Here is a 27,313-nt window from a genome sequence, read left to right on the forward strand (position 1 = left end):
GGAAAGTGGAACCTTTTATTGAAAGCATAAAGTGCACAGCATGGAGTCCAGCATGGAGTTCGATAGGCCGCAGTATTCCAGGTGGCCTCCCTCCTCTGGGGGTGGGGGGGGTGGGGGTGGCGCTGACTGTAGGGTGTCTGTGATGGGATTGTTTGTCAATAGGAGCAATGGCTGAATCTTTTCTCAGGGTGAGAGCGGGTGGGCAGAGGGTCAGAAGGTTGGGGAGGGACCTGTCAAAGGAGACCGAAGGGACTTGGGGCCAGGGACCGTGTTGAGCCAAGCCTTTCCAGGGCTGGTTCTGTCTTCTTCTGGATGAAACTGTGTCTCTGCCTCTGTCATTCAGGTACTCAGCACCAGAAGGTCCTTGGAGGGTAGAACAAGAGAACCCAGTTAGCGGGTGGGGTGGCTTCTGGCTGCCTCAGCAGACAGTCACTAGCCTTGGGATCTGGCAAGTCACATTTCTGGGAAGAGGTAATTCTGGACAGCGGCAATGATTTGGATCGAAGGGGCCTGAAGATCGCCCAAGCTTGGCATAAGTGTGTGCAGTAGTATAAATGATGCCACTTTTGGAAAGGAAATGTCAGTTTGGGGAAGAAGCTTATTCGTTCCACTTCTGGAAGTACATTCCAAGGAACTAAATCCTGAATCCAGAAATAGTTTTGTGCACCAACATGTTCACTGCAGTATTTTTTTAAAAATTATAATGAAGATATTGATAGTCAGATGCTTCTAGAATGGTATGTACCAAGGGCTCTACAAGGCAATTTACGCATAGAATCTTATTTTTTCCTAAAAGCAGCCCTATGAGTAGGTACTATGGTTTGCCCCTCAGAAGCTTGCCCTGGAAACTGGAAGAGTCAGGATCTGAACCCAGGTCACGGGGCTCCAGTGCCTTCATTTAACCCCAATGCTCTACAGACTCCCTGATCAAAGCCACGAGTCAAAATAAAAGTCCAGAAAGATTGGAACAAAAAACAGGAAAACATTCTAAGTGGTAATTTCTGGGATGCATATATATCTAGGAGGATAAACAAATATTTGTTTAATCTTTTCTATATTTCTCAAATTTCAGGTACTGAACACATGTTTTTATAATAGAAACAAGACCTCCTGCATTTGAATTTCAAGGCACCTGCTATAATTATAATTAGCATTTACTTTAAGAATATTTATCTGAAGGCCTATCATCTCCCCACTGGCTGGAAGAGCTTTCCAAGGGCCAGGATTACACGTTTTGTTCACTGCTGTATCCCCAGACTCTTGCATGTTGTCTGGTACATGGTAGAGGCTCAATAAAGTTTTTTTCCAATGAACAACATCACACTTCCACTTAGGCAAACCCTTACTGCTCTGAGCCTTAGTATCCCCATCTGTAAGATGGGGCGATGACATCTGTCGTGGGGACTAGATGAGATCGTGGATGAGAAAGGCTTCCTTTAAGGCTTCTTAATAGCTTTGTTTCTTGTTCCCTTGGTCTCATTCTTTAAAGGAAGAGGCTCTTGTTTCCTCACCCTTCCCTTTTTTATTTTCCTCCTCCCAATTCTTCAAGTTAGAGGGGAAAGCAGACAGAACTTTATCTCCTCTTACCTCCAAGACGTCAATATCTGCATTGCTGAAGTCGATGTTAAGGATTTTGGGGAGAGGGACACCAGAGCCCAGCACAGCTGTGGAAAAAATAAAAATAGTCAGTCATAGTCAGCGTGGCCAAGAGGTGTCAGTCAGCCTATGCAAAGCCACCAGCATTTGCAAGAAGACTAGTCATTTCACTTATGCCTCTAGGTCTTTGTTCTTGCAGCTCCTCTCGCCCGGATTGCACTCCATCACCCTCACCTGTCGGCTGAATTCTGAGCCTTCCCCAAGACTGTTTGGATGTCACCTCCTCTATGAGGCTTCCTCCACCCCAGGCCAAGCAACTCTGGGCTCCTGCTGCAACTCCTGAACAACTCCATCACAGAAATCACAAAATATTAACTCTCCATTTCAGCGTCTGTCGCCTCTACTAGATTGCGAGTTTCTTGCAGGCAAGGATGGTGTCCCCAGCACCACCCAGCTCTGCGGCAGGCACAGGAGAGAGCACAGATGTTTGCTGAATGAAGGCATGGAGAGGCGCACATGGGGCTCCAACAAATGACCACCATGGGATGTACTGTTTGCTTTTAGACTGTCAGAGGCTAGGAGGACCTGCTGATTAATGTTCTAGAAAAAAGACAGTAAGACAGAAAGAAGAGAAGAAATGAGGAGAGAGGTAGGAAAGGGTAGGTGGGGGACCCTGGATTGAATGAAATTAAACAGATTTCTTGACCCCAGCAGGAATTTTCAGAGAGCTAAGGACCTTGTGAATGTACCTCAGGGGAACATATTCAGTATTTTCCAAACTTGTTTGTCCACAGAACCCTTTTCTCAGAGTATCTTGTGGAATTCTCCACAGAACCTACTTTGGGAAACATGGATCTAATCCGATCTCGCACTTTTGAGAATGGTAAATTGCATTATAGTGAGATCGAAGGACTTGCTGCCAGTTCACACCACCTGCTAGTGACCCAGCCAGGACGAGTGTCTCCATCTCTCACCTCCTTGGTCAGCCCGGCCCAGCCCAGCTCCTGACATCAACCTCTCCTTCCAGGGAACGGCATGGGCTTTATGACCAGCACTTTTCCTGTGACCCAGATGCCGTCCCCTCTGGTGACAGTTCCCAGGATAAGGGTCTGTTTGACATCAAGAGCTCTCCAAAAGAACCTGGGCTGGTACAGCTGATGCCACCCTCCCTCCTCCTCTTTTCCATGAAGCAAAGAGGTTGGGGCCGAGTAGCATGAGGACTTAGGGACAGAGGTTTTCAATTGAAATTGAGCTGCAGTTGAGGGAGCAGCTGTCCCAGCCTCCGGGTGGCCCCACAGTCCAGCAGGTAGTCTGAGAGAGGTAAAACCATGCTCCATCTACTCTTATAACGCTGGGCAAGAAAACCCTTTAACTGATAATATGGCTGCCTAGGAGGTGGATTCTCGGTTAGAGGATATTGACAAGAGCAACTTTAGCTTTATCTGTACTGATTGAACTTTTTACAATAATAAAGTATGCACATAATCCCTGTATAAGTAAAAATAAGTGCACAATTAAAAACAAGTCAAGAATTTAACAACGTGAACATACTGAACAATACTGAACCACACACCTAAAAATGGTTAAGAAGGTAAATTTTATGTGTATCTTACTACACCTAAAAATAAACACACAAAAGATAAATCAGGAAATATCTTGGACTGTATTGGGGAAAAAATGGAGAAAGGAGAGTTTAGTAGGAAATAGACCCAGGTGTTGAGATTAATTGTCTCGGGAGGTGAGATTTTGTTTTTTAAAATTTATACACATATAATTCTAATGTACTATCAGTATTTGACATAGAAAATCAGAAAAACAATCAGTGAAATAAGAGAAAGATAGAATAAAGGAAAAGTAGCAGGTAAGGAAGTTGTCGGACCCTTTGGGTAACATTTGCATTCAGAGGCTAAAATAAATAAGCTCAGAATGAAGTTCTCAGAAAGACTATTGAGATAGAATGTCTGTGCGTCAAATATGCCCAGCAAACCCGTAGCCACCAGGTTTCCAGGCCATGAACACCCGGAGGAGGCACGGGCACCCGCTCTCACCATTCATTGCAGGCATAAATGCCAAGTCGAAGATCTTCCCGACCAGCACCTCCATGAGGCCAACCTGCAGGGAAAGGACAAAAACTCAACCCCGGGCAGCAGTTTGCTCAGATCCAAAGGACTCTCTGAGGCCTCGCCTTGTGGACCAAGAGGAAGCCGCAGAGCTGCTCTGGGGGAATCTGGGGGCTGGCAGTCAGAGCTCCTGTGGTCCAGAACCACCAAGCCAGACAGCTTCAAGGTGCATCTAGTCCACCTGCTCTCTGTGCAGATGGGGAGCCTGAGGCCCAGGGTGGGGCCAGCGCTGGTCCAAGAGCTCATGGAGACGTAGGCACTAAGGGAGAGGGGAGCAGTTCTTCCCGGAGAGGCACGGAGTACAGGGTTTATGGTGGCACATTCATGGAAGGCCAACACCCAAAGTTCCCATCCTGGCTCAGCCTCCGTGGGCCTCTGAGAGAGAGCCCTCACCTCTCTAACCCTCGGTTTCCTTATCTGAAAAATGGGCCAGAATGCCCAGCTTGCAAGGATGCCTCAGGGATTAGGAGCAGATCATATATGATCCCTCTTGGCTTCTCTAAGTCTTGGCTTCCACATCGGAAAATGGGAGTGACTAATTCTTCCTTCATGGGGTGGTTGTCAAAAGCACAGTAAGTTCTGATATGCAGAAAACCTGCGGTGGCATGGCGGCATATGGCACTCCAGTGACAAGCGCATGAGGACTCACATTTCAGTGCCACCTCTTCCTAGCTTTGTGACCTTGGTCAAGTTCCTTAACTTCTCTGTGTTTGCCTCCCTTATTTGGAAAATGGGCTAATAATTGTACCCAAATCATGAGTTCGTTGTGGGGATTAAACAAAAAAAACTTGTTTTTGTTTGTTTTTTGTTTTTTTTAAAGGCATAAGTTAGTGCCTGGTGCCAATCGCTGTTGCTCCATAAATATTCACTAATTTCATATTAAGCGTTAGCGTCTTTTTCTACTTGGAGTCCAGAGATTCCAGTTCTTGCCCTGGCTCTGCCCCAACCAGCTGCGAGGCATGCCACTCACTGTCCTTCTCTGGGCACCAGTCTGTACAATGAAGGTGCTGATCCCAATTCCACGAGTTATAATTGTTTGGGTTAGAAAAACTCAAAAATGAGCAAGGCAACAGGTATTTGACTTTCTGCACATGTGAAAATCACTCAAGCTTGTCCTAGGAAGCAAGTGTCTATTTCATTGTCAATTTATAAAAGAAAAGAGGGCCATAATTGAAGCCTTAGGGCGGGGGATCCAAGAATAAATGGAGCTGAAACAAGACCAAACCCTAGAAAAACAGGGGTAGAGAAGCAGAATTGAATTAGAAAAGCAGAATTCCAGAAGACAGGGGTGAAAGGGAGTTTAGAAATAAATCCAGACCCGTTTGTTTTACAGATGAAGAAACCAAGGCTTGGAGTGGGTTGGTCTTGCCTAGGTCATAAGGGAGTCAGTGGCAAAGCAGAGAACCCATGATCCAAGAGGAAGGGGTCTCATAGGACATGGCTGCTCCCCCACCCCCCATCTCCCCACCCTGAAGTAAAGGGATTTGGGCCAAGTAACCTCCATGGAGGCAGTCAGTTAAAATGAGATAGAGCCGTAGGCAGAGTTGGAGCTGTGAGTCTGTACTCTGCCCCTCCCTGGCTTTGTCTCTCCGTCTGTGAAATGAGTCCTGCCAGTCTCTCCGCCTGTGAAATGAGTCCTGCCAGTACCAATGCCAATACTTTGGAATCCACAAAGCCCCTGGGCTCCTGCCAGCCTCACGGGGATGCCATTCCAAAATCCCATTCTGGGCCTGAGTTTGGTACTTACATCAAAATTGCCCACGTTTGAGGTTCTGAGGTTGAGACTGGTCCTGCAGATAAAGGAGACAGCCTGTCAGAAGTAGTGGTTGCCTGAGAGTAGCAAAGGGCTTGCAGGTCATTAAGCTATCAGAAGCCTCTCCACCAGCATCCATGTGAGGACCTCTCTTGATCTGCAGGGACTTAATAAGAACAATGCTGGTTCCCACATACAGAACACTGATTATGTAGCAGGTACAATGCCGAAGCTTTATATACCACACACCTAAGGGTCCAATCGTAGCTGCGCCACCAACTAGCCGTGTGTCCTTGGCCAAAGTACTTAACCTCTCTATGCCTCAGTTTCTTCCTCTGCAAAGTGGGTGGCTGCAAGGACTAAATGAAGTAATTCAAGTAAAGCCCTTAGAACCACATCTGGTACATGGTGTTCACGACCATCGTTGCCTTGCTTAATCCTTCCAGCATCTCTGTGGGGGAGCTACCTGAGGCTCCAGGGTAACTTGCCATGGCTACAGAGCTTGAGAGGAAAAGCTCAGGACTTGGACCCTGAGCCTGTGCTCTTGGCTGCTGTGCTATTCTGAGAAGAGAGGCTTAAGGCCTGGGTTCGAGGTTTTGCTCTGCACTGTGAGGGCCTCAGTCTCGCTGCACCCAAATCTCGTCTGCAAACTGACAGCCCTACCTGAGACCAGACTTCCAGTGGGGCCCAGTCACGGGAGCCCATCGGCATTCCGCAGGAGAGAAACAAATGTTTCATTCTTTCCTGACTTCTACACCCACCCCTCCTGCCCCCTGGGCCACTGTATCCACAACACCCAAGCTCTTTCCTGCCCCTCCAAGGTTGACCGCACTGGTCTTGCTGCTGGAAACTCCCAGCTCTTCACATAGCTGGCGCCTTCTCCTCATCCAGCACAGGTCGAACGTCACGCCCTCAGAAACTCCTGGGGCTCTGATTAGTATCATCATGAGTAACTCGCATTGTTTGGCTTGATAAATATTTGCGGTAGCAAGAAAAACTCACAATGAACTAGGCATGTTCTGAAAATTTTATATACAATTTCTCATTTATCTCGAGGTGTGAATAATAACAGTACTTACTGCCATAGGCTGATGTCAAGAACATCACAGTTAGGGCTTAACTTAATGCTTGGCTCATAGAAAGTATCCAATAAACAATATTATTATTATGAGTCCTATGAGATAGGGCCTATTATTCCCATTTTTGGATGAGAGAATTGAGTTTCAGAGAGGCAAGGTCACTTGGCCTACATCACACAATCGGTCAGGGATCACGATGGAATTTGAAACCATGCTGCTTGGCTCCACAGCCCATACCTGTAACCATTCAATACAGCTCTAGGGTTGACAGCCCTGGGTTGGCTCCTAGACCCTCTCTGTACTCACCATGAGGCCCTAAGTAAATAAATCCACCTCTCTGAGCCCTAGTTTTCTCCTCTTCGAGATGGGAGCATAATAGCCCTGCCTCCACAGGACTATCGTGAGACTAAACAAGACTAAACAAGAGGTACCCAGAGCAGAGCCTGGCACAGCATCATCTCCGGCATCGCCAGTATTATTGATGTTGTGACTGTCGGCAGTAGGTTCTTCCTGTTAAGCTCACGGGCTTCACCCATCTTGCCTGGCTCGTGCCAGTGGTCTTGCAGTCACAGCCCATTTTCACCTTTGCAGCCTCCCCGATTTAACCAGCGCTGACAGCCACACCTGGAAATCTCTAAGCCCTCCCTGGTGTCCCTCGGTGAGCCGGCTCCAGACACGGCAGCACCAAAGAGGCCTTTCTGAGGAACAAAAGCCCGAGGCCGCAAACCCCCTTACTTGTCCAGCTTGGTGTCGATCATGAGCTTATCGTTCTCCACGGAAAACATAGCCAAGAGTTCTGTGTCCTGGAGGAAATGATAGAACAGAATGTCACTGCCATTATATATTGGCTATTGCCTGCCAAGGGCTCACTGTCTGCCAGGTGCTGAGCATAATAGCAGGCTATTCCCTGAGGTCCTAGTTAAACTCTTTTACAAGCCAAGACCCCCAATAATGCTAGCAATATAATGGATTCCTTGCTCTGCCCCACCCCTACCACCCACCCCCACCCCAGGGAAGGCGTTAGGACTATTGTTCTCCAGTAAGTCACAGTAAGGGCTGAATTCTCGGAAAAACAACTGTCATAAGAAGCCAATGATTGGCATGGAGTATTTACAAGTTTCTCTGGGCTGTCTCAGAGAGGGTGAAGTGGCCTACACCTTAGGAAATCTGCTTCAAATGAGCCACTGCAGATGGGCTTGGACATCATCGCTGTCAATCATAAATCTGCTTCAAATGAGCCACTGCAGATGGGATTGGGTATCATCGCTGTCAATCATCGCTCCCATCCATGAGAGGGCAGACTCATCTACCTCTCACAAGCAGCAGCTTCATTGTAGGAAAATCCCTCTGCTTCCCTGCCTCCTCCCAAAATGAAATAAAATAAGTTGCTCTTATGAAAAAAAGGAAGCTCCCAACAAATTCAGGTAACATTATTAGTACTAACAATAACAGCAATCATTGGGATGGTGGAGAGGGGGGCTCTGGGAGCATACGGCAGGGACCTGTGTGGCATGGAGATTATTCCATCTATTCATGAGGAAATGGCATTTGAACTGAGGCTTGGAAGATATATATAGGATTTGGCCAGAAGAAGCGGATGTGAGAGTGGTTCAGGCAGTGGGAAGGGCCTGTGCAAAAGCTCTGGGAGCAGGAAAGAGGTTGGCATTAGAGGGAGAAAGAAAAGGCCAGAGAGCAAGTTGGTGAGAGGACCCCAGGAGGCTGCAGCAGGATGGAGCTGGACCAGGCAGGGGGCTGACTCAGCAGCATTCTAGGGGCACTGGGGAGTCATGGCAGGGTTCTGAGCTGGATCAAACAAATGTTTGAGCTATCGATGGAAACATCTCCACACAGTAGCACTAGTCAACAAGGGACTGGATCGGGGGCAGCGGCCTCCACTTGTTGGATGAAAATCAGCCTTTTTAATCTCTAATCTGATAAGAGCTGTCTCACCCCCCCCCCCCGCCCCCCAACACACACACACATTGGGGCATGGCATGCTTCTACCTCCTAGACTAGAGGTGGCTCATTTGGTCTTGAGCCCCAGGAAGAGAAACAGAACCCAAATGTCTGAGTCCAAAGCTCTAACCATGGAGGGAAAAATGGCACTTCATAAAACACATTCCTTTGACAAATATTTACTGAGCACCTAATATGTGCTGGACCCTTGGTTCTAGGGATTCGGCAGTGAAGAAGACAGTTCACTTCTCTCCCCAGCAATAAACCAACAAACGAATGCGTTTTATGTCAGGTTAAGGGTATGAACAAAGTCTAGCAAGGGAAGCAGAGAGAGAGGGAGATGGGAAGGGTAGGGATATTTTAGACGGGTGGTTGAGGATTACCTCTATGAGGAAGGGAGATCTGAGCAGAGACCTCAAGGAAATGAGAGAGTGAGCCATGCAGATATCCAAGGGAAAAGCATTCTAGGCAGAGGGAACAGTATGTGCAAAGACCCCAGTGTGGAACTGTGCCTAGAATGTTAGAGAAGAGATTGAGGAGCTAAAAGGTGACTGGGGGTGATCTGGAAAGACTTTGTGGGCCATTGTGAAGAGATTGGTTTATGATTCAGGATTGAAAGAGAGTCTTTTGAGAAGGAGGCAGGGTAACGTGATTTTAAGGAGATTCTTCTCTATGACATAGTTGTGGAAACTGTTGTATTTGTATTTGTCCCCTGTTAGGTACCAGAGACAAGAGAGTCAGTACCATCTGTGTAGTTTTTTCTTCTCCCAGCTTGTAGTAGAAAGCATGACACATAGTAGATATGCAATAAATATTGGTGATGCGTGACCAAGGCCTACTTTGCCACACACTATGGCATATAATCCATGAGAATAATAATAGCCAAAACTTTTGAAGCCGTTACATTGTGTCATGTACTGCTCTGACCATCTTATTAATGCCTTACACCATTCCAATGTGGTAGAGGAGAAAACGAAGCCCGGAGAGGGGGAATGCCTCGTTCAAGGTCACACAGCTAGAAGACTGGATTTAAATCTGATCACCTGGCCCCAGAGGTGAGCTATATTCACTAAGGTGAGGACTGAGGGGGATTTGAAGAAGTCTGTGGCCTCCAAGAGATCATGGGGTTGTCTGCACCCCCAGACACTCACCACATCGATGAGGCAGATAGTAGTCTCAACGTCATTTGGCTGTGATACCATGATCTCGGAGGTGGCAAACACCTTCACCAGTGCCTTGTCCTTCTGCAGTGTCACTGAAGGTGGATTTGGTACCTGGATCCTGATGGTGAGTGGGCGGGACTCAGGGTACTGCTGGAACACCTGTGAGTGGACACCAGGCTCGAATGAGTAGGGCCCTGGGTATTGGGGGAATCTCACACTGGCTACCTTCAGATCCAGTATCATCACTCGAGTCTTACCAACCACATGCAAATGCTCCAACCCACTGCTGGATTTGAGCAAAGGGCTGCCCTCTGCAAGCCTCTCACATAGGGTTATTGTGAGAATTAAATGTGATGATGTCAGTAAAGCATTGAGCTCAGCGCCTGATGCACGGAAATGCTCAAAACCTAGTACTGAGCGAGATGGGGTCACCTGGACATTCACAGTGTCACTGAATTATTACAACTCCACTGAGTATTTTTTTCTCCATGTTACAGATGAGAAAACTGAGGCTCAGAGGGAAATACCAAAATTGTCCAAGGCCAGCAGGAGAGTTGAGATTCCAGCCCAGGTCTGTGTCACTCAGAAGCTCGGGCCCTTTCTCCCCTCCCACTGCCTCTAGACACCCCACCTGGACTGAGAAAGTCCATGATTCAGGGGGTCTCTGGAGAACCACGGTGGGAGGGATCTGAGCCAGTTTGTTACAAAAGCTTATATGCTAAAGGGACAACTCAGCAAATGACTAGTTTCCCATAACTGCTAAATAACTGCCTTACTGAAAACTTTATTTTAAGGAACATTTTTCTTAAATATGTTAAATGAGCATACATATATGGGGGAAAATATGGAATTAATTTTTAAAAATTCATTTAAATGGAAACTTTTCCATATGTAATGCAACAGCTTGGGTCATGGTCCTAAGAAAACTCTATTTATTTACTTGAACACATCCAAGGTGCAAGTCTTTTGAACAGCTCTCAGTGTACTGGAAAATCTAGCGAATTTATCAAATTGGCTACTCAGTGAATTCACCCTTTAGCAAATTGGCTTTTAACACGTCAGTGATTTGGTGGATTGGCTTTTCACAGAGAGATTTTCAGGATTCTTCCCCAGAGGGCCCTGGTGTCCCAAACACCACTACCCCAATATAGAGTCTCCAAGAATTAACCTGCCTTTCCAGGGACACTGAGAAGTTACCTTGAATCCTCTTCCCACAGCAAGAGGAGATGCAGGTTGCCCGTCCAGCTCTGGTCAACCCTCTCCTAGTGACTCCACCCCAGGCTGGGTCTCCAGGTGACATTCCTCAGTGTCCAGCCTGAATTCCTCTGCTGCAAATCCAGCCCCATCTCGAGGCCTGAGTCTCTCTGCTGTAGCCCTGCTCTGCCACCACCACATTGTGTGGCTTCTCTGAGCCTGTTTCCCATCTGTAAAATGAGCTATCCCTTCTGGATGGGGGGAATGAGTAAAACCAAATGGAAGAGTAGATTCTTAAAATTTTTTCATAAAATGTAAAGCTCAGTGCTTATAAGAAGTGGCCCAATCAATAAAAGGTCCTGTTGGAGGGCTTCACCTGTCTCCTAGAGCTGCCACTGTTTAAGACATTAGATCATGGCGCTCTGCCATTCAGCTTTCAACCACATGAGGGCGATAGTGGCCATTTGTTGAGTTTGGTCGCCTTTCCTGTCTCCTCTGAATTCCACCCAGAAGACAGGACCGGTAGAAAACAGAAGAAAAATGTCTGAAAAGGCTGTAGATTACAGCAATCTTTCACACCTGTATAATGTTTACTACATTAAGAAACTCTTTGCTTCCAGGTGCCTGAGACCTGAGCTGGGACAAGAATTGGGACCAGAAAGGCCTTTATTCCAACTGTACACGGCCACTAATCTGACGAGAGCACATTTTAAAAAAGGAATTTGTTATTATTAACAAGAACGATAATAGTTAATATTGTTAAATGCCTATCCTGTGCCTGGATTCAAATCTCAGGTACACAGCCACCATGTGAGGTGAGCATTGTCACCCCCATTTTCCAGATGAGAAAACTGAGGCTCAGGGAGAAGTTTTTGCCTAAGGTAGTACGGTAGGGACATCAAAGTTGGAATTCGAATTCACGTTTGTCTCCTCCAAAGATCTCGCTCTTTCCCTCGAAGCCATTCTGTACCTGTATGTGCCCTTTGTCAGAATCTCCTTCATCTTTGCATATCTCCTTTATCACTTATACCCTCTTAAATGAACCTGTGGAATAGGAATTAGTTTCTTTTTTAACAGATGAGGAAGCTAAGGCTCAGAGATGTTAAGATGCTTGCCCAAAGACACACAGCAAGGAAGCGGTGAGGTCACAATTAGACCTGTGCAGGCCAGTCCACTGCTAAAACTCAGGAGCTTTCCACCTCAACCTCCTATATCCTTCTATCCCAAGGGTCTGGGCTCCAAGCTTTTGTCACTGCACCCAAAGTAGGAGTCAGAGCACCCCACCCTAGTGCTAGTCACCTTCCTTCCCAACCCAGCTCCTGGGAGGAGGGTGAGGCTGAAGACAAGGGCACACATCCGCCTTACATACCTTGGGAATCAGGGCTCCCAGTGTGGACGTGGTGAGTGGAGGAAGCTCTTCAAACTGCAGGATAAGAAGGTCATGTGAGTCCCTGAGAGGATGGGATCAGGCAGGAGCTGCTAACGCAGTGATGAACTCCTACACACTCTCAGACAACCGGTGGGGGCATTTTCTTCCCCTTAAAGACCCTTTCCAACGGCAGTCACCACATAGATCACAGTAACTGTTGTGTGGTTAAGTGGACAAGGCCAGCCACTTAAATTCCCCGCAGACCCGACTTAGAGGGCAGGAGGCAATACCTGACTCTTTACCCTATAAAAATGTAGTTCTGTATTGAAACAAGGTACGCATTGGCAAGTCCATGTGTGCAACTCAGCCCGTGTGCGCAACTCAGTGTCCACTAAATGAATGATTCTGCCATATCCCTGAACCACCTGTACTATTATTTACTTAACATTTTCTTTATTATTTTTGTTTTTCATATTTTAAAAAAAATTTTGTTTGAAGAAATGATTTAAATTTCCCCGTCTACCTCCCCCTAATATCTTCTTTAAATTGACTTACTTTTTTAAAACCTCAAATACTAAAAAGTGGAAATCCAGTATCACTTGACAGAGATGGCAACTGTAAAACTAAATGCAATGAAAACAGAGCAATGTCATTACATTCTACATGGATATCGTTGTCTGCGGAGGGCCGTGAGCATGAATCCTGTTCTGAGTTAAAAGAGGATACTTAAAAGTGCAAGAGAGGGTTAACTATATACCGGCACCAAATGGAAGCCTTTCTCTTAATGGAATCAAAGATTGACATAATTTGTACAGTGGCTTTTTGGAGAACATCTTGTTCTTCTAAGATACATAGTGAAGCTTATGGAGTGAAATGTCATATCTTCAAAAACTCAAATTGTTCAACAATGGATTGATAGATGATAGATACATACATACATACATACATACATACATACATACATACATAGACAGATTAGTAGATAAATTAACTGGATGGATGGATGGATGGATGGATGGATGGATGGATGGATAGGTGGGTGGGTGTGCAGATGGATGAATAGATAGATATGAAGCAAATAGGGCAAAACACTAACTGGTAAATCTAGGTGAAATATATTTGGACATTAAATGTATTATTTTGCAACTTTTTTGAAGGCTTAAAAATTTTTAAAAGGAAAAGTTTAGAAAGATGACTCTGGAATATAACTAAGAGTATTTTATTCTTATGTTATCTTTTATTTATTTATTATCAATGTTTATCGGGAGAAAAGATTCTAAACATTTATGAAGATACATATAAATGAATATATATTGCACTTTTAAAAGGGGACTGGGATACAATTAAATAGAATTGAATAGGGAGAGACTTTCTCACCACACAATTTGATATAGTTTATCACCATGTCTGTGAATGACCTAGAATCCTCCTAGGCACCATGCTTTGGTAAACACTGACATGATTGATACAAATCCATGAACTGGATAATGAGTCAGGGGTGGACTGTCAATAGTTCTCACTTTAAAGCAATTTCCCCAAGGCCATGGGGTCTGGAGGATCAGTAGGGAGTGTTTGCTGCCCGGCCTGCTCCACCCCCAGATGGGACCATGACTCACCATGCCATCAGTGATGTCAATATCCAGTGCCCCTTGCTTTTGCAGGAGAGCCAGCACCGAGCCCAGGAAGTTGGCAGAAATGGCCAGCTGGGAGTTAGTGTTGTCACCCATTGGAGGCAGTTCTGGCATCCTCTGCCGGGGAGACGTGGCTGGCCGCCCCAGTGGATAGTCAATGAGCTCTCCTCCAGCCTCCCCAACTAGAGTCTGGGGAAGCAGAGAGGAAAAGGGTCACAGGCGTGGGGGGTTAGGGGGAGCGCTGGGAGAGGATTGAAGGAGGTAGGCTGAAGGCTAGGGTGTAGCCCCGAATCTGCTTCCAGGCAGCCTTCCTTGATTAAATCTGCTGGGACTGAGTGACTCATGTATGGCCCCCGGCTCTTCTTCAACTTGCGATGGAATGAAACCTCTTGCAGTTCTCACTTTATGACCACTTAGAATTATAGCCATGGTGTATCACCATATATTTTAAATACATGTATGACATAGAGTCTTTCCTCCCTCAGCCCTGCTGTGAGTTAGCACGTTTGTGTACCTGCATAATACACAGTGGTGTATCTGCTCTCTAAAGACCAGACTCCTCTCCATGGCCTACAAGGCACCGTGTGTAGTCTGTCTCCGAGTTTTCTCCACCTCATCTTGAGCCACTCTGCCCCTCAACCACCCTCCACAGTGCAGCCACCAGGGCTTTGTTAGTCCCTGCCACCGTCTCAGCACTCCCATCATGGCACCTCCCACACACTGTTTCCTCCTCCACACTCTTCTTACTTCCTACTTATCTGGCAGGTCTCAGCTCGTGTTGCCTCCTTCAGGAAGCCCTCCAGGACCTCCTTGGGTACATCATGTCTCCCGCTTAAGGCTCTGATAGCCTGAGACCTTCCTTCATAGTTGTTCATGATTTATAATTGTACATCTGTTATTAATTCTTGGATGGCTTGTCCCATCCCAAGGACTGTGAGCTCTGTCAGGACAGAAATCTTGCCTGTGCACCACTGTACCTCCAGCCCCAGCCCAGAGCCTGGCACACAGCAGGTGACCAACAAATATCTCTTGAATGGTTATGCGTTTATGAGTATAGTGGGTGCGCATGTATATGAATGCACAGCTGTGCTGTGCACATGAGAGTATGGGTGTGCGCCTACAACTCTCTATCTGATGGAGCACGTGGGAAAGCAGCCTTGTTCGTGCAGCTGACGGGGAGCACACATACGTGTGTGTGCCTGTGCACAGTTAGGGGCCAGATTCAGTGGTGTGCTGGAGCCAGCTCACACCAGCTCACAAGACCCAACTCCACGCATCTCTTTCCAACTCTGTGTTCAGTGAGCCATGCTGGTATCTTGAAATTGGCCATGGTGGGAATATTTATACCACAGAAACCAGCAAATGTTACCAATCAGGACTTTTTCTTTTTAATTATGGAGAGCCGATTGTTAATGCTTACCAGCACACTATTGGCCAGATTCATGACTCCAGAGACCAAACCCATAGCAGCAGCTTTAGTAGCTGGAAGTCAGACTGCCTGGGTTCAGATCCCAGGTTTACTTTTGTTAGCTGTGTGTGATCTTAGCATTGGGGCAAGTGGCTTAACATTTATGTGCCTCAGTTTCCTCAATAAGAGTGCCTACTTCATACGACTGCTGTGAGGTCAGATGAGGAATGTGTCTGGTACACAGCGAGCACTTGTAAGTGCTGGCTGTGACTGCATTTCTAACACTGCTCCTAGAAAGTCTTCATCTACTCATAAAAGGTCTTGTTCAAATGCTGCTTCCCAGGCACTCAGCAGAAGCCTGGGGGGCTGTCACTCCTACCCCTCCCTGCCTGTAGGGTGAGGGCCACCTCCCCTTACTCCCAAGCCCAGGCACTCACGTTGAGGTCCAGCTCCAGGAATTCCCCAGTCACAAGTGGGAGGCTGGAGAAGGTGTACTGAACGCTTCCCAATATCCCCAGAGGAATCAGAGCTGCAGGCAAAGATGGGGGTCACAGGGAGATCCCCTCACACTCCAGAGACCTCCCTTCTTTGTATCCCAAAAGGGGTGGGGCAGCAAGGCTCCAGTTCCAGACACCATGGAAAAAGCAAGAGTTCGGGGTTCAGATCCCAGCTCTGCCTCTTCTTTGCTGTGTGATCTTGGGCAAGATGCTGTACCTCTCTGAAACTCAGTTTCCTCCTCTATAAAACAGGCTCTAACATAACTCTCACTTTCACAGAGACTCCAATGGACTACACTGGAGGTGGGAGCCAATGAGATCCTAGATATTGATAAGCTTTGTAAACTGTGAAGTGCTGTGCACCGGGGGAGAAGTTTTAAGGTTTTACAATGTGGTACTTCATTGAATCTGGCCATCTCCCTGACTGCTTATGATGAATAGCCCTACCATCTGGCCATAAATTGTACCTCTCTGGGAAAGTCATCCTCAAACTGCCTGGAGTCCCAGAGAAATGGGGGCACCATGGGAAGAGGGCTGCTCAGTATGGCTGTAGAGGCTGTGCACCGCACAATCCAGAAGCCGCCATTATGTTGTGGACTCTATGAAAGGAAGTCCCTGGGATCCTGCGGTGCAAGAGCTGCACATCCATGGGGTGGGCTAGCCTTCAGGGATGTTCACTGGATCGGGAGGTGGTGGCGGCATGTGGTTCTGAGGACCCGGACAGTCTCTGTGGTGTCTCCAGCTACTGATACTCCAATCCCTCTGTGGGTTGAAGCCGATCCCCTCATTTTAGAGATGAGGAAATGGGGAAGAGTCTCTCCAAGTCCACACACTGTCAGGGCAGAGCCAGAGCTCAAACTCAGCCTCTCGACTCCTAGTCCAGAGCTGTAGCTCCCTGGGTCCAGGTGGGAGCCTCCTCCCTCTGGGACTGGGGTGGGGAGATGTTGAAAGACAAGAGGAAAGGCCAGGTAGACTCTCTCTCAAATCACACAACACTCTAAGGTCTCAAGGGTGGGTCCACCAGCCCCACCATCTTGAGCTCTCCTCTCAAACATTGCTATGTCCCTGGCTTTCCAAAGGCTGGGCCCCAATCAGGTGCTAGTAGATGATGACCAAATGAAGCAAAGCAGAAAGGACTTACAGTCCACGAGACCCAGCTGGTCGTTGACAAGACCCAGCACCACATCCACAATGGGGCAGAGCTGTAGAGGAGAGAAGGCATGAAGTTCTGGTGACCGTGCAAGGGGTTGAGGAGGGGGTACACAACTAACAATGGCAACTAATGTCTACTGACTTGATCTGTGTTTGACACTGTCCTCCCACGGCCCCATGGGGAAGGCTTTGTCATAATCCCCATCTACAGATGGGAACTGAGACTCAGAGAGGTGATACAACTTGTCACATAGCTTGGAAGTGCCCAAGCTGGGACTCAAACTCAGAACTGTGTGATCCCCAAGCTCTACCTCCTTCTCCCTTCACTAATCTGTCCCTGCATGTTCCTCAGGGTCCTTCCCAGACCCTGAGAGCATGCCCCAACCCCTGGCTCCTTTCATCTCTCTGGGTCACCTGCATGCCCACAGGGGTGGGGGTTGGATTTTGGCCCCTCAGTCTTGGGAAAAGTTTATGCTTCTTGCTCCCTGTGGCAAGTAGGTTCTTACCAAGTCAGGGAGGACGTTGGCCAGGACTCGGTTCACTAAGTTGTCCACAAGGTTGGGAAGAAGCCTGAGGAGAGAAGAGCCGGATGATGAGGGCTCAACAGGCTTTTCCACACTTGGGGTTTTAGCTCAGACTCTGTCTGAACAGTGAGAACCCTCTGCTGCTGGTGTGCCTTCGCACTAGACCTGGCTGGACAAGCTACCTAGGCAAATGGCTTGGCTTTTCATTCATTCCTTCACGCATCCATCCATCCATCACTCATTTACTCATTTCACAAACAAATGCTTCTTGAGCTTTACAATGAGTCCGGCCCAGGCCGGGATGTTCCTGAAAACGTCATTCTCCCTGCTCATCTGCCCCTCTATCGGGCTGTTCGCTACAGCTTTGTATGATCTTCTTAAAGGGAAAATGAATGTATTACTTTATCCAAGCACCTAGCACAGTTTCTAGTGCATAGTAGGTGCTCAATAAATGTGGAAAGGAGTGAAGGAGAAACACTGACAATAATTTGCACTTATATGGTCCACAAGAGAAAACGAGGTGCTAAGAAGATCGGGAGATGTCATCCATTCCACAGACAAGAAAACTGAGGTCCAGAGAAATGACCCAGAGCAAGTTCTAAATGCATCACTCAGCTCTAAACTCACTTTCTTAACCAGTTAAGGGGGAAAGAGATTATTGATGCATAGACAAGACACATAGATGGACAGAGTTGTAATGTGAGTACTTGTTTCCTGAGACTCCGCAGTGATGAGAAAATGAGGGAAACATGGTTATCTCAACACAAAAATATCACTGATAGCTTGACCCCACAAGGGTTCCCCACCCAGGTTGTAGCTGACTATCCAATGCTGTGCCAGTTTGACAAAGTGAAGAATTTTTTGAGGTAAAATCCTAATTAGAATGTTTCCAAGCTTATTCTGCATTTTGGTCTCCTTTCTAAAGTGAATCTACACCTCCAGGGGCCTTGTCTTGGTTCTAGTTCTCCTTGGATGAAAATGCACGTGTGTGTGTATGTGTGTGTGTGTGTGTGTGCGCGCGCGCATACGCGTGCATATGTGTTTGTTGGGGGGATCATTTGAAGTTAATATATATATGTTCAAGGCACAGACTGATTTTTCCTTCTGGGAAATTATCCAACAGACTATGGGCCCACAGGTGAAATGTATGTAAAAGGCTATTCATTGTACCCTTATTTGTCAGAGCAGAAGATTAGATAAATTGCAATGTCCAGCGATAGGGGCTTGGGCCAATAAATGGTGGTTCATCCAGACAACGGAATATTATGCAGCTGTAAAAAGTTAAACAACAAGGAAGCTCTCAATGTTCAAATACAGAAAAATCTCCAAATAGAGGAAGTGAAAAAAGAAAAGTGCATAATGATGTTCATAGTATGTGCCCATTTGTGTTAAAAAGAGGGCGGGGAGTGAGAGTCTACGTTCATGTTTGCTTCTTTCGTACAAAGGAACTAGAAGGTAAACTCGGTGGGACGGGGGCAGATGGGAGGCAGGCTCCTCCCATCTGTACTTTTCTGTCTTTTTAGATTTTTAAACCTTGTATTACCAACAATAGTTTTTAGTGAAAATGTGAATTAAAAAACCTGTGCGGTTTCTGTGTGTTTCCCTTCCCTGCCCCTCCTCACTGGAACACCAGGGGCCAATTTTCTCTGCCTCCACCCACCCTGGAGCAGACACAAAGACTCAGAGAAGCTCCCATGAATCAGAAATTCCTGAATTTTTCTGCTCCCAAAGTCTAGATAAGATGAGGGCTGGGGTGCTTGAGCCGAGAGATTGATAAGACAGGGGTGCCCCCAAGGCACTCCTCTGCCCACTGGTACTCACCCTCGAAGCAGCTTGACTTTGATACCCCCCAAGAGGGTGTCACATCGCTCAATGACCAGCCGAGGGTAGCCCGTGCGGTCCATGGTCAGCCGGACCTTGGCTGTGATGTTCACCTCCACAGCAATGTCCAGGAAGCCAATGAGACTGGAGGAGACCATGAGGTCGAGGAGACAAAGTCAGCCGCAGCCTTGAGAGAGATCAGCCTCACTCGGGCCTGCCCGGCATCTCGCATCCCGGGCTTCGCCCTTGCTGTCCCTGCCTCTTGCTATTATGCATCTATTATGCGCCTTGCTCACCTCCGGGGGTCCCACACTGAAAGGTTCCCTGGTCCTTCAAGTTATCTGTGAACAAATCTATGTTCCCCCTCAGTCTATGAGAGCTTCAACGGCTGGGAAGAGGGGTCAATAAATGAACTCTTTGTATAAATTTTGGGTTCCAAGGTGACCACGCAATAACCTAACTTTACAGACATGACCTCAATCCATGGGGAGAAATCAATGCAAAAGTCTGCCTCTGAGGCACTCTGATAAGCACCTGCTAGGTGACAGGCATTATTCAGAGAGGCATCTGCTGGCCTTCCCTCACATGTGGCTGCAGCCGCCTGGAAAAGGAGGTGTCATTATGCCCATGGCAGGTAGACACTTAGGGTCAATGACATTAAGGGATTGGCCTGCGGTCACACAGACTAAAAGAGAGTCAGGATTTGAATCCAGGCCATCACCCGACTCCAGCCTCCCAGGCCTTAAGACCCATCACGCAGGCTGTCCTCACTCCTCATAGGGATTGCAAGATGACCTGAGCCCGAGGTATAAGCCGTGCACGTGCTGGTAAGACGGTAGACCTTACTAGTCCCTGCATTACAGACAAGGAGGCTGGGGTGTAGGGAGGAGAAACAACCTGCACAGGCTCTCCCAGCTAGGACATGGGGCACTGGGTCCCCTCCAGGGCCAAGGGCACGCACCTCTTCCCGTTGATGGCCACACGGGTGTACAAGCTCAGATAGACACCCACGCCAGGCAGGAGCCGCACAGACACCCGAGGAAGGGTCAGCTCCACAATGCGCAGCCTGCAGGGGACCAAGAGTGATGAGAGGGAGACCACCCCCGCTGCTGGCCACTCTCCTCACGGGGAGCCCTCTCTCACTCCATGCCGTCCTCCTGCCCCTAACGAGACCTGAGGCTTGTGGACAGAACTGGGAAAACACAGAGAAGTTAAAGGCAAAAAAATGCCACGAGCCCTACTTCCACTGCCCACTCTTCGGGGTTTGGTTTCCTTTCTTAAACGTTCTATTTGAAGATGCCGTTCCTTCAGCTTGTTCCTGCCCCTCTTTGCCTAGCTCCCTCCTACACATTCTCGGATTTCAGCTGGAGGTCCTCTTCCTCCAGGAAGCTTCCTCTGATCTCCCCTACCACACACATTCTCATTTCCCCACGAACTTTTTACCACTGTTGTAATTAAATGATGTCTCATCTTCCTTACCAATGCCCACATACCCTGCCAGCCTGCAAGCTCCATAAGGACAAGGGATAGGTCTTTTCTTGGCTAACCATGGGCCCTGACTCCAGTGCCAAGACAGTGCCCCAATTATAGTAGGAGTTCTAAATGTTCGTTGAATTAACTAGTGAATATGAGGAGGAGGCTAGGTATAGTTGAAATTATAATATACGTGTATGATTTTAGATCCTTGAGTCTTTCCCGCCTAAACTGTATTACTATGACCATTCTGCAGATGAGGAAATCAAGATTCAGATAGAGGAAAAGAATGGCCCAGAGTCACACATAAACATAAAAGGTTGAGCTGGGACTCAGATTCAGGGCTGTTTAATGACAAGACCCATAACCATACTACTTGGGATTCTCAAGATGCCCAGCCCTGAGGCCAAGCCCTGAAGGGTACAGGGCTCTGAAGACCATCTCTCCTCCAACTCCAGGCCTCTGGGGGTGATCACCTCTGTTTGGACGTTCATCACAAGGGACTTGATAGGGAAAGCCCAGCTCCTCCTTACCCTGTGATGCCCTGTACGGTGCTCAGGATGCCGCCCTCGCCGAGCACGCCCAGGACGCCCCCTCCTCCGAGAAGTCCTCCATCACCAAGGAGACCGCCTCCGCCGAGCAGGCCCCCTTGGCCCGCCAGGATGCCTTCAGATGCCAGCATGCCCCCAGTGCCCAGCAAACCACCTGGGCCCAGCGCCCCAGTGGCTACACCAGGCGGGATCTCTCCTGGCCGCAGCTCTCGCCGGTGAAGTCTGCCCACAGTTGCCCCACCTTCGGCCGACCTATACCGCCCATGGCCCCTGTGGCTGTCATGTACGTTGTCGGCGTTGCGGTAGTTGCCGTTTCGGAGATCCCTGATGCTTCCGTCTGAGTCCAGGATCTCACCATATCGGTATTTGCCCCCCAGCTGAGCAGTGTTCTCATTGGTCTTGATGAGACCATACTTGTAATTACCACCAAGCTGTTTGCCATTCGTATATTTCAAGGGGGGATCTCGGACGTGAAAATCGTTGTAGGGAACACCACCGACACCTCGGGGGAATTCAACGCTTCTGTAGTCATTGTAATGGTGTCTGCCACCACCCAGAAGACCACCACCACCACCCAGGAGACCACCACCACTGCCACCCAGCAAACCACCACCACTGCCACCCAACAGTCCCCCACCGCTGCTACCGCCGCCACCCAACAACCCACCACCACTGCCACCCAATAGTCCCCCACCGCTGCTACTGCCGCCACCCAACAACCCACCACCACTGCCACCCAACAGCCCCCCACCACTGCCACCACCACCCAGGAGCCCCCCACCACTGCTCCCACTGCCACCCAACAAACCTCCTCCAACTCCACCCAACAGGTCACTGCCACCCCCTCCACCTCCACCACCAAGAAGGCCTCCCAGAAGACCACCTCCCCCACCACCTCCACCTCCACTTCCACCAAGCAGACCCCCCAGGAGAGGCCCACCACCATCACCACCAGCTTTACCCATGGGCACCTCTCTCAGGGCTGAGTTGAGAGCATCGCTTTTCTCTAGGGTGCCGGAAATGGCTGCAGAGAAGCAAAGGTGTCGATCAGGGTTTCCTCTCTTTCTTCCATGTCCAGCCCCTAGACACCACCTCAGAGCACTGCTTGGCTCTTTGGGCCACACTTTCCCCATAGGTAAAATGCCCAGGTCCAATGGGAAGACTCCTCCAGAAAGTCCAGCTCTAACGCCCCGGTGAGCTCATTGGCTGCTGGCTTTGACCTTCTTGCACTTTAACTAGATTTTGATGACGTTCAGCCAAACCTGGATAGATTTTCTTCCTCACCCTCAATTCCAAGTGCTCTACACATTGCAGCTTAAAAAACCTACTTCCTCATGCATTATCCTTTCCAACCGATTCCTGGGAAATGGTCAAGGCCAGAATTATTGTCCCCATTTGATGGATAAAGAAATTGAGGCCTGCGACTCTCAGATAGCAAATGATCTCCTTTTCATTCTCATAATAGCCTTGGGTGAAAATTAGGACAGGGAGAGTGTCCTCATTTGCCAAAAGCGAGGTCCCAAGGATTAGAGAGGAATACTTACAGCTCCAACTTTTGAGGGCTATGTACCAGGAGTTGTGTTTATTTTTCAAAAGGTCAGCTCATTTAATTTTCATATCGGTCCTGAGATATGGTGACTGTGATTACACTCATTTTGCAGATGAAGAAACTGAGGCTCAGAGAACTTAAGTCATGGATGTCAGCTCACATAATCAGTATTTGAACCCTAGGAAGGCTGACTCCAGGACCCAAGCTCTTAATCGCTTCTTTCTCCTGCCTTATGCATAAAGTCCCCAGTGTGGTGTCTGGCACATAGTGCTTAGGAAATGGTAGCCAAAAGGAAAGAGGGGTAACTAAGGCCGGGAGAGAAGTCACCCGTTCACTCATTGTAGAATCTGTCAGTGAGGAAGAGGCGCCTTGGGAACTTCAGAGTTGGCTGGACTGCCCTGTCCCCCTCATGCTGCCCTCTAATCCCCCTGTAGGGCTGGACTCACCATTGCTCAGCACGTCTTTAGTAACCCTGAGGATGGTGTTTGTCTCTTGGCGGGTGCCACACACAGCCACCACGGATAGAGTAGCCACACACCAAGCCGTCCACATGCTGGCACTGTTTCCCTGCTAGGAAGACAGTGCATCAGATGGCCGTGGCGGCCATCACCACCCTGGCCAGCAGGTGGAGCTCGGCACGCCTCCCCTGCCTAGAGTCACATCAGGATCCTGAGGCCCAGAGGCTGGGGAACCCTGGTCACACAATGGGGCGGAGTCCAGAATTGCTGATACCACCTTCTGAGTTTTTCAAACTGAAAACTCCATTCATTTAGCCTTCCTTCCTTCCACCCATCCTTCCATCAGTGCATCCACCTGTCAACATATTCATCTAGTCACCCTTCCATACAGCCAGCCAGCAAACACCCTTTCTCACCTTTTTGCAAGAGACAACTAGTTCTACACCATTTGATTAAGGTTAAGGGCTCTGAATCAGAGCTTTCTGGGCAAAAGACTGCCTTTCTGAACCTCTGCTTCCAAATCATAACACATCGTATCGGGTATATAATAGACAAAAGACAGCATCTATTGTTATTGTTTTGGGACTATTATTTCAGGCCTCTAAGAAGTAGATCTTAAGTTACGAAGTAAGGGCCTGAAATTGGAGAGGTGAAGCTGCATTTTGGGATGAGCTGCTTGGTCAGCCTCTGGAAACTTGATTTTGCTGTCTCCATACTCTTGCCCACTTCTTTTTACTCCATCATCCCAGTTTACCCATTCGCCAGCCTCAGAGAATCAGCACCTCCCATCATCTGAGCCAAACTGTGAAACTGTTGACTTCAACTCTCTCCACTATACACCCTCTTCCTTCTTCCCTGCCCCTATTTTTCCTGAAATTCTCCAAGCCCCCATGTTTTTTTCCCTATTCCCAACTGCTCCCAGGAGAGTATCAGAGGTATTCATTTATATAGAATATGAAGGACTAATATGTGTAAGAATTATTTTTTTCTGTCTTTCTCACCTCATCTTAATCCCACTACCCAGAGTTCTGTGTTCAAAGAGGTATCTCCACCTTCAGTTAAAAAGGCGGGCACCGATGAAGGGATTTCTGGTATCGGCAAGCAGCAGGCCTCGGCCTCCCCCTGTCAGCCCCAAAGGGGGAGGGGCTCCTTCTTACCCCTGGGAGATCCCTGCAGCTCAGTCTTGAGAAGTTCCATTCACTGGGCCCTCTGCTTTGGGCTGAGTCGGGTCACAGTTCCCTTATATAGCAGCTGGAGTTCGAGTTTGCACCCAGAGAGGGAAACACCGTATAATTATGAGAGACCGGAATCGGTCATTGAGCCCCAAAACCACAAGTGTTTGTGGTTTGTGGCTAATTCCAAGAGCTGTGTCCAGCCCCAGATGGTGTCACATGAGCTGGGGTTTATCAGTCCCTGGTCTGGACACATTCCTGGAGACCCCAGGTAGGCCCCCAGATGGGTGAACTGAAAACACCCCAATCCATCTGATTTCCAGCTCTAAGGTAGGCACTGCCCACTCCAAGTGACCTGGACAGGCAGGATGTGCCCAGACTGGTCTCAGAATCAGCCTGACCTAGGTTCAAATCCTGCTCACCTCCAACTCACTGCATGACCTTGGGCCACCCACTTCCTTTCTCTGTGCCTCTTGTTATTTCCATCTGTTAGATGAGTATGATACCTGCCTCACGGAACTGAGTTGAGGATTCAGGGAGATGTATATAGATCTGATTCTTCAAATTTGGGGCTGGTGTGAAGAGAACAAACAGCTGGGCTTTCTTTGACCTGCAGGTTTTTCCCCAGTAATTATGAAATGTCCACACATAGCGAAGTTGAATTCATTGTATACTTGACACCTTACACTCGCAAGCTATTTCTACTATTAAAATGGTGTTATACTTGCTTTATCACATATCTGCCCATCAATCTGTCAATCCTTCTTTTAAATATATATCTTTCAAAATAAGTAGCAGGCAACAATACATTTTATTCTATACACTTCAACATGTAAGCTATTATGATTCTTCTCATAAGTTATGAGATAGGGGCTGAGATTGGAGGGAAAAAGCTGCATTTTTGTATACAGTGAATTTACATACAGTGAAATTCACAAATCTTAAGTTTTATTTGTTGAGTTTTGACAACTTTATACAGCCATGTAGCTCACACCTCTATATAAAAATAGAGCATCTCCATCACTCCAGAACATTTTCTTCTGCCCCTTCCTAGTCAATGCCTGCTACCACCCCTCAGAGGCAGCCACTGCCCCTTCCGAGATCCGCTGGAACACAGCCCAGACCTCTTCCTTGGCATTCAAGGTCGATCTGCCTTCCATACTCAGTCCTACTCCTGCCCCTGCCTCCTGCCTCTGGGCCTTTGCACATGCGATCCCTGCCATCTAGAATCCCCTTTTCCAGACTCCATTGGTCAAACTCATGCAGAAATGTCAGCTGCTCTGAGAAGCTTTCTGTGATGACTCCCAACCTTGACTCTTCCTTTGGACCACCAGGGGTTTCTGCAGCCCATACTGAGATGGTGTTGCTCTGGGCAAACCAAGCAAAGCGGGCCTGGACCCCACCCCCAGCCCAGCACAGGCACAGATGCTAGTGTAGCGAGTGAACGGACGCATGAATGCTCTTACTTCCGCTGGATAGAGCTCTCTGAGTCCTCCTTGTTTTTCATCCCCAACCCTAGCCTGGGTCCTACCTCCATGTTTAATTGATGCTACCTCCTCCCTGCCCCCACTAGGTCCACCTGAGAACTCCTTTAGGGTGAGGGGGCATTTCTGTCTCTCCAACAAGGCCTGCTCTCAACTCAGGCTGAGAATAACTGTGTTTTCCTGAACTCTGCAAGGAGATGCTTTCTCTTCCCTGGAGGCAGCGAGGGCTCTGAAGGCAGACACAGTTGACGTCAAATTTGCCACTGTCACCACTAGCTCCTGAACCAGCCCCTCTCAGGGACCCGTTTTCCCCATCTGCAGTGGGCACATTAATGGAACAGACTCTGGAGCTGGGTGCTAGGTTTAAATTATGCTGCCAGTTCTCTCTAATCCTGTTTCTCTGGGTTTGAGATGGTGACCAGAACAACTCAGGCTCAAAAGGATGTTATGACTTAATCATGCAGAGTACTGAGAACAGGGCCCACACACAGTAGGTGCTTCATAGATGGCATTTTTATCCTCATTGTCTTGGGTCTCTGTTGGCTCTTCGTGGCAGCAAGTCTATGAAAGCCATGAGGGGTCTGAAAGAGCCAGAGGGGCAGGGACTCAAAGAGTCATGCACACCTGTGTTCCCACTTCCCATCTGCCCTGTGTGCCCTGGATAATCCCTTCTCCTCCGGCACCTCAGTCTGGACGTCCGAGAGGTGGGCACAATCGCACTTCCCCAGCAGGGTTCCGAGGATTACGTAAGAACCATCAGGAATGTGCCTGGAGCCTCATGCGGACTCAGTAAACAGCAGCCCCCTTTTCGCTCCCCCATTGCTTGGTTCTTAGTGTGCTATAAGTGTTTGTTAAACGAACATATTACCGTTTTAAATTGAAATACAATGCAAAGAAGGCGACTGTGCCTTTTCCCACAGAGAAACAATGCACATTGTAAACTGTAGAGGGCAGTACATACACAAAGGTGGTTACTGTCAGTCACCCACGGCTCTGTGCCCATCCTCAGTCCTGAGACCAGCCAGGCCTTGGTGGCCACGAGGCCAGCCTACCCCCCTGGGCCCCAAGAGGATTAGTGTAACTTTGGCGCCAGGGAGATTGCCTGGGTTTAACATCCAAAAAGCACCTTTGTCTTCAACTGGAGATACCAGGCCCTGGGAGGTGAGTCAATCAAAGGTGAGTCAGCCATGCAGGGGGTCATGTGGGAGAACTCACACAGGGGGCTGCAGACACCAGGAAATAGAAGCAGACCCTCCTCTAATTCCTCCACTCCACCTTGTCTCTCTCGTGAACTGTCAGCCTCCAGGGCTGCAAGCTCAGCGGAGGGGCTCCCAACACATCTTACTTCAGCCTCCTCCCGCCC

General features: G+C 48.2%; 1 protein-coding gene across 1 annotated transcript; it reads right to left on the bottom strand.

Annotated features, from left to right (window-relative positions):
- Nucleotides 1-261: 261 nt before the first annotated feature.
- On the bottom strand, nucleotides 262-24,510 carry BPIFB4 (BPI fold containing family B member 4). The gene is made up of 18 exons (XM_016162211.2): nucleotides 24,452-24,510; nucleotides 23,793-23,895; nucleotides 23,283-23,403; nucleotides 22,249-22,311; nucleotides 21,270-21,789; nucleotides 20,225-20,329; nucleotides 19,264-19,407; nucleotides 17,425-17,488; nucleotides 16,908-16,968; nucleotides 15,707-15,798; nucleotides 13,847-14,050; nucleotides 12,231-12,284; nucleotides 9,656-9,826; nucleotides 7,284-7,351; nucleotides 5,464-5,506; nucleotides 3,645-3,708; nucleotides 1,588-1,664; nucleotides 262-363 (listed from the first exon to the last, which is right to left on the bottom strand). The coding sequence occupies exons 2-18, from the start codon at nucleotides 23,817-23,819 to the stop codon at nucleotides 340-342; spliced, it is 1,902 nt and encodes a 633-aa protein (XP_016017697.2). The 5' UTR covers nucleotides 23,820-23,895; nucleotides 24,452-24,510; the 3' UTR covers nucleotides 262-339.
- Between the last annotated feature and the right edge of the window lie 2,803 nt (nucleotides 24,511-27,313).

The sequence above is a fragment of the Rousettus aegyptiacus genome, unplaced genomic scaffold (assembly GCF_014176215.1).
Source record: "Rousettus aegyptiacus isolate mRouAeg1 unplaced genomic scaffold, mRouAeg1.p scaffold_m13_p_12, whole genome shotgun sequence".
NCBI classification, from domain to species: domain Eukaryota; kingdom Metazoa; phylum Chordata; class Mammalia; order Chiroptera; family Pteropodidae; genus Rousettus; species Rousettus aegyptiacus.

What these genes read in the sequence shown, in the direction of transcription:
- BPIFB4 (XM_016162211.2), bottom strand. Translation starts at nt 23,819, where the DNA reads ATGATTTGGAAGCAGAGGTTCAGAAAG. An exon ending in TTGACATCACTGATGGCATG is followed by an intron (nt 12,285 to 13,846) that starts GTGAGTCATGGT and finishes CTTATCCTGCAG; the next exon opens with TTTGAAGAGCTTCCTCCACT. An exon ending in CAGATATTGACGTCTTGGAG is followed by an intron (nt 364 to 1,587) that starts GTAAGAGGAGAT and finishes CTACCCTCCAAG; the next exon opens with GACCTTCTGGTGCTGAGTAC.